This window comes from Hyposmocoma kahamanoa, unplaced genomic scaffold, assembly GCF_003589595.1.
Source record: "Hyposmocoma kahamanoa isolate Upper Pololo Valley unplaced genomic scaffold, ASM358959v1 66, whole genome shotgun sequence".
Classification (NCBI taxonomy): domain Eukaryota; kingdom Metazoa; phylum Arthropoda; class Insecta; order Lepidoptera; family Cosmopterigidae; genus Hyposmocoma; species Hyposmocoma kahamanoa.
In genome coordinates this window covers 23,979,268-23,995,896 of record NW_020653854.1, presented here as the reverse complement: position 1 = coordinate 23,995,896, position 16,629 = coordinate 23,979,268, and the positions used below count along the sequence as shown (strand labels likewise).

At 39.1% G+C, this 16,629-nt stretch overlaps 1 protein-coding gene across 4 annotated transcripts in view; it reads left to right on the top strand.

Annotated features, from left to right (window-relative positions):
- The window catches only part of LOC113231673, a 94,096-nt gene that overhangs the window by 27,517 nt on the left and 49,950 nt on the right, over positions 1–16,629 (top strand). For all 4 annotated transcript variants that reach the window (XM_026466127.1, XM_026466126.1, XM_026466124.1 and 1 more), the window contains exons 18-27: positions 560–796; positions 2,615–2,749; positions 3,419–3,594; positions 4,429–4,657; positions 5,482–5,639; positions 6,663–6,793; positions 8,303–8,427; positions 8,927–9,129; positions 14,067–14,202; positions 15,840–16,055. In XM_026466127.1, the coding sequence (XP_026321912.1) occupies positions 560–796; positions 2,615–2,749; positions 3,419–3,594; positions 4,429–4,657; positions 5,482–5,639; positions 6,663–6,793; positions 8,303–8,427; positions 8,927–9,129; positions 14,067–14,202; positions 15,840–16,055 (1,746 nt within the window). The remainder of the gene's footprint in view (positions 1–559; positions 797–2,614; positions 2,750–3,418; positions 3,595–4,428; positions 4,658–5,481; positions 5,640–6,662; positions 6,794–8,302; positions 8,428–8,926; positions 9,130–14,066; positions 14,203–15,839; positions 16,056–16,629) is intronic.

The following is a 16,629-nucleotide window of genomic DNA, read 5'->3' as shown; positions in this document are numbered from 1 at the left end:
TTTTCTAGTTTCTATCAAGAAATAACCAGCTGATTATTTCTGGTTTCTACCAAGAAATAACTAGCTGATTATTTCTGGTTTCTATCAAAAAATGACTAGGTTTTTTCTAGTTTCTATCAAGAAATATCCAGCTGATTATTTCTGGTTTCTACCAAAAAATGACTAGGAGGTTTTTTCTAGTTTTTATCAAGAAATAACCAGCTGATTATTTCTGGTTTCTACCAAGAAATAACCAGCTGATCGTTTTTGGTTTATGCCGTGAAGTAAAACCAGTGATGGTTCAATTTTACTCACAAGCATAGATATATAAACAGTTAAATTTGCAAATTAAGGTTAAACAATGAATGTTTTTAATTAAGGCTTTATATGAAAATATCTCTGTTTTTGTATCATAACATTTTTTCTAAAATAAAAAGCTCCGAGTCAAATAAACATTGAAACAAGTTGAATGATGCACTCTCAAAAGTAGATTTTGCACATTGTTAATAGCAATACACTAGGACGAATATAAATGAGGAATGAAAAACACACTACAATTAGATAATTCACTTCTCACTAGGTTCAGCAAATACAAATCTAAAAGAAGGCGTACTATGGAACGTAGCGAACGACGGCCCTGTCCCAGAGGGTTTCACCATTTACACTACAGAGTCCGGCCTTACAGTGCTGCGACGAAAAAGACAGAGGAACTTGAACAAGTTGGGCATTGGAGGATTCGTTGTGCGACAAAGACAGACCACCATTAAAGCGCAGGCAGATGATGAGAAAGATGGCGACGGCACGCAGGCTTCGGGAGGTAAGAACAATACAATATCAGAAATCGGTCAAGTTTCTTTGATAAAACCTATTCGGATTTCTATAATAAAATCTTAATTAGTGGAGTAATTTCACATAAAAATAATTGAATATCAATTCAACAAAAATTTAAATACAATGAATAGCGACATCTCTAGCCGGGGCTGGTAGCTGTAAAGATATCTAACTGGGTGACGAAATGTCGTAGATTTCTCATACATGGTGAAGATACGACGCAAGCACATAGAAAAATTCGTAAGGTCCGCTGGTTCGTTACGTGACTTAGTTGGTATAGCGTCCGGCACGGTATGCTAGAAGACGTCGGTTCGAATCCGGCCGGATCGAAGGAATTTTTTCTGAGTGCTCGATCTTTGTATTAATAATTATAACAAACTAGTGGAGTAATTTCACATAAAAAGAATTGAATATCAATTCAATAAAAATGTATTAAAATTTTGATTACTGTACACACATTCGGCTTTTATTTACAGCAGCACACTATTCAAGATTTTTCATTATGATACCGTAAATTTGTGCTCTATGTGACTGATTTATTTATATTTCCATGATGAATTTTGACAACTTAGTTAAAAGTATTTTACAAATGACCCTGTATATATGTCGACATACTACCGGTATCTCGATCAATATACGTGACTACGTAAATTAGCCACGTTACACCGATCGCGTATGGCATGCTGAAGGAAAACACATACTTTTATTGTTTTCTAAACGAGTAAGTACTCAAGGCCGAAGGATGTAAGTCTTTGTAAAGCTCTTCCAGACATCAGGATCCCGATTCGGAACTCTTCGATACCTTAATCGAATCGTTCGATTGGATATAGTTCTCGAATCGAAGGGCGCTTTCCGAACTATTCAGAACATTCGAGTTAAAACGTTCGATTCAGGGGGTCTACTCCGGATCTCTGTCCGAAACAATTACTGTCAAATAAGTAATATTCGATAAAATTAAAAGACAAGTATCAAGAGTGAAGTTTCATTCGCATCACGCGTCTTTTCATTTGGTCAAGTATTGCTTACTTGGCAGTAATTGTTTCGGACGGATGTCGGACGGAGATCGACAGTAGACCCCCTGATATCGTTATCTAACAACGTTTATGGAATTAGTCGGCGAATATAGATTATAAGAAAAATGAAATCCTTTTATATATATTTTTAAGACTTTAAAGGTTTAAAATATAGAAATGCGTTAGTGTCGCATTAAAATAAATTAATAAAATTGAACAAAATCCAGATTTTATTTAAAATAATAAAAGATTTTCATAATATTACATTCTCGCTTTGTAAACAATAGGACGTTCGGTTACTTTCATTCGATAACTTTGTTCTGAATAACGTTTGTAGCCTTTGCCCGTTGAGAAGTACGAGTGATCGTACGGGTGTGATGTCATTTCGGTTCGGTTTCGAATACGACAGCTTGACGTTCGGTTATTGTGATTATAAATTAAAAGAAATCGTAAGCAATCTAATCGAATCGGTCGACAACAGAGTTATCGTAAGCTTCTGAATCGACCTGCAGTTTCGTTGTTTTTTTTAAACAAAAAGTAAGTGCGCATTTGACCTTCATCTCACCTGATGGAAAGTGACGTCGAAGTCGATGATGTAGCATGCACTCCTAAATAATGCCTATTCACTTTCGCCTTAAAAAGATCCAAGTTATAGCGTTCGGGGAATAAGTCCATGGGCATGGAAATCCACTGCCTAGCCGCTCGCCGTATAAATGTGGAAGCGGAACGCTTCGTGCGAACCGTGGGAATATCCACAACATATGGCTATGACGTGTTGTGTTACATTACAGAATCTCCGAGTAATAAACGCAAGCCTCGTCGCAAGCCGCGCTCTAAACTTATGGAGCAGTTTCCCTCATATATGCAAGAAGCCTTCTTTGGGAAAGAGTTACTGGAACCTGCCAAACCTTCTGTTAGTTCTACTGGTAAGTCAAATACCGTTTGGTTTTCAGACTACACTTCAAACTCAAACTCAAAAAATCGTTATCTTTGAGTTTGGTTTTTTATTTTTTTTTACGATTACGATTTCAAGTGTAATTTGAGGTAAGCAAATTACACTTGAAATCGTCGCATTCATTAAACCTGCTACTTATTCGTAAGTCAGATTCTCTTGAGAAGAATTAGCAAGAAACTCTAGGGGTTGCATACATTTATCATTAACAATATTTATTTGAAATATGGTACAATACCTGCAAGAGCTAAACTATGAATCTTTGGTTTTTCTCTAATAATTAGGAAGCATTTGTTGCAACAACACAAAAATGCACAAAAAGAAAGAATAAATAAAAACAAGTCGTGCACAGCTAAAACTACAGACTAGGCTTTGACGCTGGGTCTCAATGGACCTTCACGCTTAATGAGTGACAGGCGTGTGTCACGAAAACGAAATAATATAAATTATAAAGACGGTCTCGGTGGCTTAACGGTTTGCACTGTGGACGTTGGATAAGACCCCGGGTTCGATTCCCAAAAAGACCAATTTGGGAAATGAACTTTTCTTAATTGGTTCTGATATGGAGGTTCTGGGTAGTGTAATTTCGTTGCCCTGATACTCACTGTACGTGGAAATCCAAAGATTAAAGATCTCTATGCAGGGAACCCATCAGAGAGTCCTGGAGGCTCAGTGCGTCCAGGTACGCCTGAAGGCTATCGCGAACTGCGGGACTTCAAATTGGAGCTGGAGAACTCGGACAGCGACGGTGAGGACGTCATGTGCGCTCTCTCTGTCTTTACCGACCTTGACACCTCCGTGTATATCACACTCAATTCTGTAAGTATTGACATTATCCCAATTACAATTTCACAGGTATATCGTCCAACGCATTGCATTTTCCAGCAAATACTAAATTAGTGACCCATTTGTTACTGCAGCTGACACCACTCAAAGTATCTTTATACTTAGTGGCGTTATTTGTGTGAATAGTTTGTGTTTTGTTAATTTTATTTTTTCTTTTAATTAGTGATTTTGTTTTGTAATTATTTTATTTTGTTTGTATGTTTTGATTATGTTGTTTTCGTTCTTTTGTGGTGTCATTTGTAAAATAATGTATTTTCTTTCTTTCAAACAACGAGACACTACATTAATTACATTATTGTCTAGTACGCGCTACGAAATCCGCACTCCATACTCTATCTTCTTCTTTGTTTAAGAGCTAAAGAGTCTAGCCTTATATAAAAATATGTTCGTCTAGGTTTTCCCCTGCCTCTCTTCCGTCGATCTGCCTTTCTATAATGCTTCTGAGATAAATGTGTCGATTCAGGTGTCTTTAATAAGCTTCTCTTTTCCTGCACTATTCTTGACACCTTCTCGTTGGTTTTTCTTTCTGTCTATCTGATTCCCTTCCATTCTTCTCCTACATCACATCTCACTTCTGCTCTATCTCTCCCGTTCACTGTACATCCGTACTCTGTACGGGACGAGTTTATTTTTAAATACGAGATTAATGCGGGTTTTTCGTTCGATATGCTACATGCTGTCTTTTGTTACATTTTATATTATCAAAATCTAATTTATATTAATTTTATTTTTTCTCTGATTTGTTATATACATATATAACAAATCAGAGATTGTGGTATCTTACAACAATGCACAATTCTTCTACAGGACGAAGTAGACCTCCTCCATTCACTAAAACCAAAGGAAGAAAAAGAGGATGGTACGAACCCCGATGGAACTCCAAAAATTAAAACGGAATCAGAAGACGGACAACTGAAACATACAGAAGACTCGACGGCGCTCAAGAATGCTATTTTGGGACCACAGCCGGAGGAACAGGCTGCAAGCGATAACATGCCTAATGTTCATAGTACTAAGACCGAGACTATTAGTAGTGGTGAGTGGTCTTTATATTGCATTCAGTCCAATCCAGATTTAGAGTAATTATCCATTTAGGTAGGCCGTGACCAACATTTTGGCTTTTCATAAATTGAATAGTCCATCTTGTACAGATTAGCATCTGTATAATATACATAATACTTTGTCATTATAGACACATAAATTGAAATTACCTATGAAGTACTTACACGTTCCACAACAAAACAATAAATTAGGTTAGATACACGAAGAGTCCAGGAAAAGAATTATCAAAGTCACTTGAGGGGAATGTTAGGAAAAATAATTTTTAATTTGGAGAACTTTTGAATATTGGTGAAAAACACGCGCACAAATACTGCTTGAAATAAAGTAATTTCTGACATAAATGTATGTAACGCTATGTAATCCATTTTAACCAAAAACATTTCATAAAAAATCAAAAAATATAATTCATTCTAAACCATTTAATCGCAAGCATTTTTATGACTAAAGGTAAAAGCTAATTTTTCAGGACATTGAACCTTGTTAGCTTTTTTCTGATTTAGGCAAAATACGCTCAGCGTGTACTGAACTGGATGGCGGTATTAACTCAAAACGTTCTTTAATTGACTTTGATCATTCTTTCCCTGGTCTCTTCACATGTTAATTAAACATCAATTTGTTTTTTTTTTTAATAAAATTTCTCACTAACACTGTGTCAGCTGTCGACACATTTGAAGTTGATGATGTTGTAAAAAAAAATAGAAATGATCTACGGAAAACGGAGAAAAAATGGAACGTAGCGTACTAGACAAATAATAATGGATTTATAATGATGACGGTGAGATGACACGATTGTTACAGAAACCGGCGGGTCGTCGCAAGCATCTACAATATCACCCAAGGACGACTTGTCTATACTGGGTGTGAATCTGGACGCGATGGTGCGCGATTCACTGCCTGACATGGATAGCAATGATGTCGATGAAATATTCAAGGGCGTGCTTACTGATGACTCGCAGGTACGTCTCCACTTGACGATTTCCTAAACTTAAACTGTAAAATTTCATGGTGTTCCTTTAAATTATGATTACTATGCATCGAGTATATAACCAGAAATAGAGACGAAATAAGGGCCATACAGTCCTGGTAATTCATCAGTGATACATCACTTATAAATATCAACTCTCGTTTGCTCTGAAATATAGACAGCGCCAACAACTGACCTGTGTGTACGTCTCCGTATATTCCAAAAATATTCTGTACTTATTGTAATAAAGATAATATCTCTAACAATGGCGTGCTGTTCCATTCGATGGTGTGGGGAAAAACAGCGAAACGTCTAACTACAAAACAAACGGAATCAAATTTCATCGGTAATTAAATATTTAATAATGTAATATTGCAATTTTCGTCCATTATAGCAATGCTCAAGTTAACTGGTCGATTTGAAGTGAAACAATTGACGACACCTGTCAATTGTTTCGAATTCGGGCTGGCCCATCGGATCGCAGTTGTCACAGTAATGATATGGCAGAATAGTTTTCAAACAAATAAAATGATATTTCGTCTCTATTTCTGGTTAAATACTCGATGTTACTTATAAGGAATTAATCCTTACCCCCACAAAGTCCCGTGTACATAAAACGTAAAATATAAACAAATAAAACAAAAAAAAAATATAAACATTTAAAAATTCAAGGCTTCAAAATTATCCTATTGAATCATTGCTGGTAGATATAATGTTACTGTTTCCAAGGTGAGGAATGATCTTCCCCCGCCTGTGCGAGACTGTCATATTTTGTCATTACGTACTTTCCGTAAGAAATGATAATAAGTGTTAGTTTTTTTTTATGAACATGTCAGGCTGTAGCAGAATATCAGCGGCGTTGTGATACACTCCGCCATTGTGCTGAGCTAGACTTTTTTATCTCACTCCGCCTATTGTTACTAAACACTGTGTAGAGCTTTATATTTATTTTTACCTATTTATGTGTGGAGATAAATAAACGATTTTATTATTATTATTACTGTATTGTTACCAGGAGTCCCAAGAGTCTTCAGTATCGTACGTGAACTCCCTGGGCGGCACGCCGTACCCGCAGCGGCAGCCGCTACAGAGCCCGCAGATGGGCGTTGACTACCCCTCGCCTTATCACCCTGAATTTGGAAGCAGGTTTGTTTTTTTTATGGTATCCAGTAACGGGACGCATAAGTCGTGCGTCTGATCGTACGCAACCTGAGGGGCACTGCGACGGCGCCCGTCATCCTGACACATTCTGTATTTTCAAAAGCAGCCTGAACCTTGAAAATTGGAACGCAGTAATGCTGAGATTACTGCTTGACGGCAGAAATTGTTATGATGGACGAACACTTTCACAAAGAACTCCTCTGCTGTACTGCTTTGTGGTTGATTTGTTGATTGTTATTACTGATCTTTGTATCAGTAATAACAACCACCACACTAGTGGAGTAATTTTACTAAAAACATGAATATCGTGATAGTAAAAAATCATGATATTCATTGACTTACAAATAAATGGACGACTGGCCTAATACCAAAACCACGAAAAAATGTCCCAAGTCAACCTATTTAAACGTAGTGACATGTAAAGGAATATGAAAAAGCTAAAACGTTGAATTTAAATTGTGATGTCATCGCAGTACTGTCCAATTTTGCTTGCTTCGCTGTCAGTGGAACAAACGAAGACTAAAGCGTGAATGACGCTCTGTATACGATTTTAACGCCCTATAAGTTCGGACACTTTTTAGCGCGGACCCGACGTCCATATAATTTTAAGTCAATGATGATATTCAATAAAATCAATATTGTAATTAATAGGGCGACATCTCTTGTTAGACCCTGGTGAAGGAAAAACTTTCATAGGTTGGCAAAAAGACGTTAAAACAAAAAAGAAAGATCTGCAATAGTTGAATGAGCGATAGCCCCGGTCAGGTAAAAAAGGCGCTGGTTCGAAACCAGCCGCATCGAAGAAATTTTTATTTGTATTTGTTCGATCTTTGTGTCAATAATAACCTACTGCTACTAAAGTATATAAATCTAAACTAGTAACTTTGAAGTACAAGAAAAAAGTGTTTTAAAATAAGGTACGAACTTCAAAGTTCACAATAACCCTTAGTTACTCCCATTGAGTATATAACCAGTAATCGCCATTTAATTTGTTTAAAAACTATTCTGACATATCATTACGGTAACAACTGCGCTCCGATTGGCCAGCCCGAATTCGAAACAATTGACGGGTGTCGTCAATTGTTTCACTTCAAATCGACCAGTTTAACTTGAGCTTTGCTATAATTGACGAAAATTGAACAATTGCTTATTTAATACTTAAGTACCGATGAAATTTGATTCCGTTTGTTTTATAATTAGAAGTTTTGCTATTTTTCCCACATGACCGAATGGAACAGCCCCCCATAGTTAGAGATATTATCTTTATTACAATAAATACAGAATATTTTTGAAATATACGGAGACGTACACACAGGTCAGTTGTTGGCGCTGTACTATTTCAGCTTTCTAATTTGTGATTTCAGCGCAAACGAGAGTTGATATTTAAAAGTTATATAAGGCCCATACGCCTGTTCAGTTGCCATGGATGGATGGCCCTTATTTCGTCTCTATTTCTGGTTATATACTCGATGGTTACCCCTGTTGTTTTCGTAGCAGCAACAGTGCGATGAGCCCGCTGTTCTCGGAGGGCGGCTCCGGCGGCACGTGGGCCAGCGACGCGGCGACACCTGCGCCCTCCTACAACCAGCGCAGCGCGGACAAGATGCGCGCCGACGAGAGTGAGTACTCATCGCCATGCCTGGAAGGCGGGTTGGCGATCGCAGTAAACCTAATTCAAAATATCTTGATATCGTTTAAGCAAATTACAATATTCGCCTGTCTCCCAATGGGGTAGGCAGAGACTATTGACCGGCAGCACAAGTCGATTGTGTCTATAATTCGCCAAATCCGATAAGATGTTAATGTCTTTATTTCACAGCAAATCACACTGGAACGTTTACTCTGCTTAGTATATTAACTGCCTCTGTCGCTAACGGTTACCATGCTGGACAGCCACGCAGAGGTCCCAGATTCGATTCCCGGGCCGGGAGAAATATTTGTGTGGCCTACATTTATTTCTCTCGTGAGTTTGGGTGTAATTTGTGATTGTCTACGTGTGTGTCCATGGCACCCACGACACAGGGTTTCCATAATGCGGGGCTATGTTGAGAGTGTGCGTTATTATTGTTAGCTCCTTGGACACCTGTTCATTACAAAAACCTGCCTTCACATGTTTAGGTCTGGGCCCGGCAGCAACAATATCAGCTGTTCTCTATGCCAACACGAACCACCAGGAATGGAAAACGGAATTCCCTAACTGGGTGGATCGTTGTAAGCAAATTCTCAAGAAGTGGCGAGCTCTGCCTGCTGAGCAAAAAGCTCCTTATTTACAACGCGCTAGGGACAACAGAAGCGCGATTAGGATGAAGAAAGCCCAGCAGGTATGTAGCCGAGTATTTAAACGTTGTGTGTCCACAAGGTCTGTCAACTTATAAGGGTGTCTTGCGTAGTTGTGACGAGTTTAAAAAAAATGTAAAAGTGACTAAAACCCGTATAAATGAACAACTCCTAAGTCCGCTGTAGGGACCAATACTACGCTATAGTATTGATAGTGTATTGGTAAGAATATATGCTAGATGAGGTTGTATATCTCTTACATTGTTGTCACGATGTTAAATGCTAAATTTACTGAATGTTCGTTAAACACTAAATTAATAGCCTACTTATGTGTACAGGTAAACAAACGGCCGCGTAAAGTAGGACGCAAAGTAAACGAAACTAAAATGTGCGTTCGTATACCGTACATCCGGTATTAAGAGCGTAACGGCTGAGTTGCCATTCAGATCTCGAAATACGTCTCAAACTCTCCTGTATTGTAATATGTGATACCATCTCATATGACCAAGACCCTTTACTTAATTCATTTGGACTTAAGAGTCTATGCAACCTCAAAGCCTCAAATAGCTTTTGTTGATTCCGCATACCTGTGAAATTGTTGAATAAATCACTTTGGAAAAAATATATAGTAAAATTGAGGATATGCACTGATTACCATATCGCACCCTTAGTATAAGGGCACAATCCAAAAAAAGTAGATTTTTGGGAAATTTGGGAATTGATAGGGACTTAAATAATAAATGGGATCAAACTTAAATAGCTCCATATTTCTGTTATATTTTTTGTACTATATGGGTCTAACTTGAAAGTGTTTTTTTAACTTGCTTGAAACTTATAGAATTTATTTATATTATTTTTTTTTATTGCTATTTATAACACATTTATCAAAGAACAAATCTGCCAAATTTCATATTTATAACTTAAATAATAAGCATGTTATTTGAAAAAATAGGTGTAATGTAGGAATCCAGAATCTTAATACGCGATTTCCCAAAAATCTACTTTTTTTGGATTGTGCCCTTATATTACTAAGGGTGCGATATGTTGTAAAATAAAAATTTTAACAATACATAAATTTTAGAAAAAAAAGTTTTTTTTTAATATCAACTGAACTAAATAGAAGACGAATACGACAAATGGCCTTAAATTCGTTTGTAAAAATATAAATTCTGAAGTAAAGCCAGTGTGTTGCTCGTCCAAAAAGCAAAATGAACCTTAATATTACGGTAAACATTTCAGTTCGGGCTAAGGTAATATGGACTTTTAAGTGAAATTTTGTGACCGTGATATAATAAACTTACTTACAAACTGGATACGAGCAAAAAGAAATGCTTTTCCGTCATGGTCATTCCACCTTTTTATCACCCTCTTTACTGGTTTCTGGCCACTTACTTTGAAACTTTTGAATCTTTCTCGGATTCCCTCTTCCTCCCACTATTCTTACGTTTATTCGTTCCCTCATCACTCCCATCGAAATTCCCATGTAAAACCCCTAAACTTCACGACATTTGCTGTATTTAAATCATATAGATGTAGGCTTTTTTGGGGAAGTGCTGTGTGGATTGTTTAGTGAGGAGTAGAAAACACTCAAAACAAAATTTAAATAATATTTTAGATTGGTTTATTAATACCCATAATGGCGAGCTCCTTTTGGCGGAGTATAAAGTTTCCTTGTGTATCAAAAGTCACAACCTTTACCACAATTCATTTATAAATGCTGAAACAGCAAATAGCTAATTTAGAGTTATCGAAAACATGAAGACGATTGTTAGGCATTGGCTCAATAAAAAAATAACCCTAAATTACACGAAATAAGCTTATAAATTGACAGAGCTTGGTGTGTGCTAACCCAACTCACTCACACCGTGTTGTGTGTTCACTCCGGCTGTAGCCAGCCACTTTATATCGATCCCTTCCGTCTACCATGTTTTGTTCCTTGCCATACTGTTATTGTTTTACTTCTCATATTGAATTCTGAAGTAGTGGGTTTCTTTTACGTTTGTAGAGGTTTTAGAATTATAACGCTAACTTTCTGGATACTTTATTATACAATGCAATTTGTTTACAAAAGCTATGAAATTGGCGTTTGTTATTAGGTCATACTAAATAAATACGGTTTGTGATTATATCTCTTTTTGTAAATAGAAATCCTGCCCAGTAATTGCACATTGTTTCTCACTGTTTGTAACATGTACGTGTAACGTCACGTACAAATGTTTGCTTGAAGCCATTACACAATATGCGTCTAGCTAAAAAGTTCTGTTGCATCTTCGGTAATGGGCTCAAAATAACATAAACACATAATTGGTTACAAAGAATTAGCTAGTAGGATGTTATTTTAAAAACGCTAGATGTACTCGAGCGATCTTGTGATGAGTTATATAAGAAAGATTAACACCATGTCTTACGTGAGCAAGAGCTATTGTGCTAGGCAAACGCGGAAAGCTCCGACTAGATAGGATTAGTAAGGAACTAGGCGTCGAGACTGCCAGCCTTCGGGATCGTAAGGAACGCAAGAGAACACAGCATCGCTTCGCTTCCACACCGAGCGCTAGGCGGCTGCTGGAACTTAGGGGCACGCTGTAGTGCGCTCACGTGCGACATGGTGTAAGCAATTTGGGGCGCGACAGACTGCCGGCGAAGGGGAGCCCAGCCAGCCGGCCGCGGCCGCGCCCTCGGTGGGCAGCGCGGTGGCCGCGCCGGCGCCCGCCCCTCCGGCCCCCCCCGGCGCGTCCGGGGCCCCCACAGCCCCCGGCAGCGGCGCGGCGGGCGCGAGCGTCGCGACGAGCACCCCGGCGCTGGCGGCGGTGACGGGCGGGGTGCGCGCGCCCAACGTAACGGTGACGGCGGGCGGGCTCCTGGAGGCCGACGCGCACATCCGCGTGCTCACCCCCTCCGAGATCATGCGCACGCCGCCGCGCCTGCAGCCCCCCAAGCCCCCCCACCCCTCACCCGCCGCGACCCCCGCACCGGCCGCAGCGCGCGCGCACGACAACACGGTACCCCCGCGACCTATCGCGACACTCGCATACACACGCCCGCATTTCCGCCCTCCACCGCTCGACGCTACACGACCGGCCCCGTTCGGCCGGACCTGCGGGCTTACTCCTCCCCTAATCGCGCCTTCTGCGTGCGCGGAGTGTGTATGCGAGACCCGTTTCGACATTGTTGGGTGATCGCGCGACGTCACGCCTCGCGGTCCTTTGCACTCCTCTTTCTCAATATCTAAATTGATATCACCCAACAACTTTTGGCTGTGCCGCATCGTAAGCTGTGTGTTTATTTTCTTTAATTTTGATTTAGCTTGTTTCGACGTGTCGCCTCCCGGACCCGTGTCCCGTTTCCGTAAAGTTGTTTTCTTTATTTCGCTTGGCCTTGGTAGAGTTGGCTTAACAACGGTCGCTGGGTGTGGTGTGCTAACAGTTCTAACACTTAGTTCTATGTAGTTAAGGTTTATTTGCCATTACGCTCTTGTACAAAGCTTTATTTGGTAGCTGTAAGTTTTCAGGAACTAGTAACATTAAGCTACGGTGACATCTTATTTTAGTTTGTGAACAAATAAAAAGACTAAACTGAGGTTAATTCAATTTAGGATAAAAATAATCCAGTGTAAATATCAGTAATCAGCGTAACTATTACAGAAATGTCTAACTTAGATTTTTAGTGGTATTTATAAATATTAATACACAGAAAAATATAACACGAGCATGGTACCAGTGCAGAACAATAACAGACATTAATATCACCATAAAATGACCAAGGAAAAGAAATAGCCTAAGTAATTATAATATGTAGTCATTATAATTATTAATCAAAATATTTTTAAAGATAATTAACATTTGGCAAACGTCACGTAGAAATAAAAAATCTACTGTACAAATAGAGTCAGATATCAAGTATTTCCTTTGAAAAATGCCTGTGTAGTTTCAGCATGCCTATGATATTAAAAACCGGCACAATTGTCGGTACTTGGATATTAAAAAAAAATAAAGGACGAAAAATTCTGCTCACGGCACCACTTTGCAATTATATAGAGGATAACAACTTATGTTTCATTTTTTTGTGTTTATGTCAGAAAATTACTAGGTTACGACTAGAGTACGCAGAGACCATGACCACGCCTCTTTGGCGTCCCCCATTCGTATTAGTTCCTTCATACATTCTCATTCTCTTGTTGCATTTAGTGTGGTCTTTTTAGGGAGATTCCCAATCTGATCGAGATACATAAGTCGAGGTCATCCATATTTGCTCTATAAATTCTAAAATCCATCCCTTTCATATGTCATGTCATATCATCATGCTCCCTACCGATCGGCCACAACGTCTGCTCTAACTCCGATGTTGGCTACGTTCGCGGACTTCCATGCATGCGACGATCCACACAGCCTGCGGGCATGTGAGAACACTATTTTTGAAATTATATCTAATCAGATACACCATCGGTGGTCGGACTTTCAGTATGACCAAACTATCGAAGCATTCCCTTTACTACGTCAACGCTCAACCCACACATGCTTCCTGAATAACTTAGGCGATTAATTGGTTATAGCAGTTCACTTTAAAGCGTGAAACACACTGACGACGGGTATGGGATGGGCGCGTGTCGGGTCGGGTGCACGGCAGGTGTAATTCCTTGTATTTATGTGGATGACAACAGACCATGTTGTGTGCACCCGACCTGACACGCGCCCGACACTCACCCGTACTCTGCGTGTTTCACGTTTGAATATCAATATTAATGATTACGTCTATATAGTTTCGAAATACATTATAACTTGGGCCTTTTCAAGGCGAGAGTGAATAAGCGTTATTTAGGTGCACATGCTCCAAGGTCAACCTTATCGTCTTCCACCAGTTAATTTTACAAATTAAAGGTGTTTGATCAATAAAGTTTAAGTAGTATACATAAGCCGTTATGCAATATCCAAGTACCAACAATGCCCTTGTACGAGTACGTTATTAAGATAACGTTGCAATATAGGAGCAAGAGCGCACGTGCGGGCAGCAACGAAGCGCGCGCGAGGCCGAGCAAGAGCGGCAGTGGAAGCAACTACAGCAAATGCGCCAACAACAAACGCAGCAGCAACAACAGATCATACAAGACCAACGGATGCAAGGTACCTTGGCCTTTACATAGACTTAACCTATAACGCTGGAACTGATGGTTAATAAATAAATGTCTTGTTTGTTTTTTGTTTTGATCACTAATTCAGAAGACCTAGAGAATATTTGCAGTTTTCCTAGAACACACAATGTGTGATACACTAGGTTCAAAATATGAGCAGTTCAATTCGAGGAGCTGGATCACGGTAATTGATAAATTTAAAAGCTGTATTATTGGAAATGAAACTATTTTTTTCGGTTATGAATCGCGTATATTTGTTTCTTCAAACAAAACAAAAAATAATGTTTTGTTATAATTATTAATACAAAGATTGAACACTTAGAAAAAAATTCTTCGATCCAGCCGGATTCGAACCGACGTCTTCTAGCAAACCGTGGCATGCTATGCCAACTTAGCCACGGAACGAACCAGCAGACCTCACGAATTTTTCCATGTCCTTGTTTGTCGGATCTTTGTATTTGGTTTTCAACGATTTTTTAGCCGTGGCGAATCCGGCCGGATCAAAGGAATTTTTTTCGAAGTGTTTGATCTTTGTATTAATAATTATAACAAAACTAGTGGAGTAAGTTCACAAAAAATAGTTGAATATCAATTCAATACAAAATTTAAGAAAGAAGGTTTGTTTGAAACATCGAGTATATAACCAGAAATAGAGACGAAATGTCATTTAATTTGTTTGAAAACTATCCTGCCATATCATTACTGTGACAATTGCGCTCCGATTGGCCAGCCCGAATTCGAAACAATTGACGGGTGTCGTCAATTGTTTCACTTCAAAAGGACCAGTTAACTTGAGCTTTGCTATAATGGACGAAAATTGCAAAATTACATATTTCATATTTAATTTCCGATGAAATTTGATTCCGTTTGTTTTGTAATTAGATGTTTTGCTGTTTTTCCCCACACCACCGAATGGAACAGCACGCCATTGTTAGAGATATTATCTTTATTGCAATAAATACAAAATATTTTTGGTATATACGGAGACGTACACACAGGTCAGTTGTTGGCGCTGTCGATATTTAAGTGCAAACGAGAATTCATATTTATAAGTGATGTATCCCTGATGAGTCACCAGAAACGTATGGCTCTTATTTCATCTCTATTTATGGTTATATACTCGATGGTTTGATATAACAAATGTAAGCGATTTAAATCCAAAATAAATAACTTTTTTATAAAAAAAAACGACCTCAAAAGCTCGTGGAATTACATCTATTTGCCAAGTGTTATTGAAATCTTTTACCGGAAAATGCGCGAAACCGGATCCATCCCCTAGTTTGCCACTCTTGGAGGTGGAATATTTTCTTCAAATTTAAATGGCTCCATTACTGAGGTACCCTCTTTCGAACAAAAAAATAATCATCAAAATCCGTTTTTTTAATGCCGCAATCGCGTAACTAACATACAAAAAAAAATCAGTCGAATTGACAACCTATAGAAAAAATGAGTTTTAAAGTCGATCAAAATAGTTTCCTTAGCTATGTGTAACAATCACGAAAACCTAAGAACTCGAATTTTGTTATTCCTACGAGGACGCAAAAGGACCCGACAACGACAGCACTATCGATTTATAGTGTTGTATATTGCGTCGCCACGTATACTAACAATGTAATGGCGCGTTGCAAGCAGCGCTCCAGCGAATGCGCGCGCCGGACGGCAGCGAGATCCCTGTCGGGCCAGGCACGCCCTTGACCCCCACGCCCGTGACGCTGGGCGCCGAGGCCCCGCGCAGCGCCTTTCCCGCGCAACGGTTCCCGCTGCATTACGCCAGCAACGACGATATCAATAGGCAGCTCAGAGACCTGCTGCAGCGGCATCCGGATAAGACCATTTGGCAACAACGTAAGTTGTACCATCGACACTTAAGAGTCGGTAGTAGTATCGAATTATTATTTTTTTCCATACGAACCGGTTAATATAGTCGAGCGCGGGTCGAGCGGCAGGGGCCTTACTTCAGAATTTTTTTTTATTCAAATGAATTTAAAGCCATTTGAAAAACGTATGTCGTTTAAACGTGATCTATTTAGTTCAGTTGATATGAAAACATTCATTGGTATTTGTAAAGCACCTATTGAAATACAGCGGTTTTCTTGTAAAATTTCGAGGTAAGGTCATTGACTTACAATTATATGGACGTCGGGTCCGCGCTAAAAAGTGTCCGAACTCATAGGGTGTAAAATCGTATACAGAGCGTCATTCACGCTCTAGTCTTCGTTTGTTCGACTGACAGCGAAGCAAGCAAAATTAGACAGTACTGCGATGACATTACAATTTAAATTCAACGTTTTAGCTGTTTCATATTCCTTTACATGCATTGACTTACAATTATATGGACGTCGGGTCCGCGCTAAAAAGTGTCCGCACTTGTAAGGCGCTAAAATCGTATACAGAGCGCGACACTCCGCTTTAGTCTTCA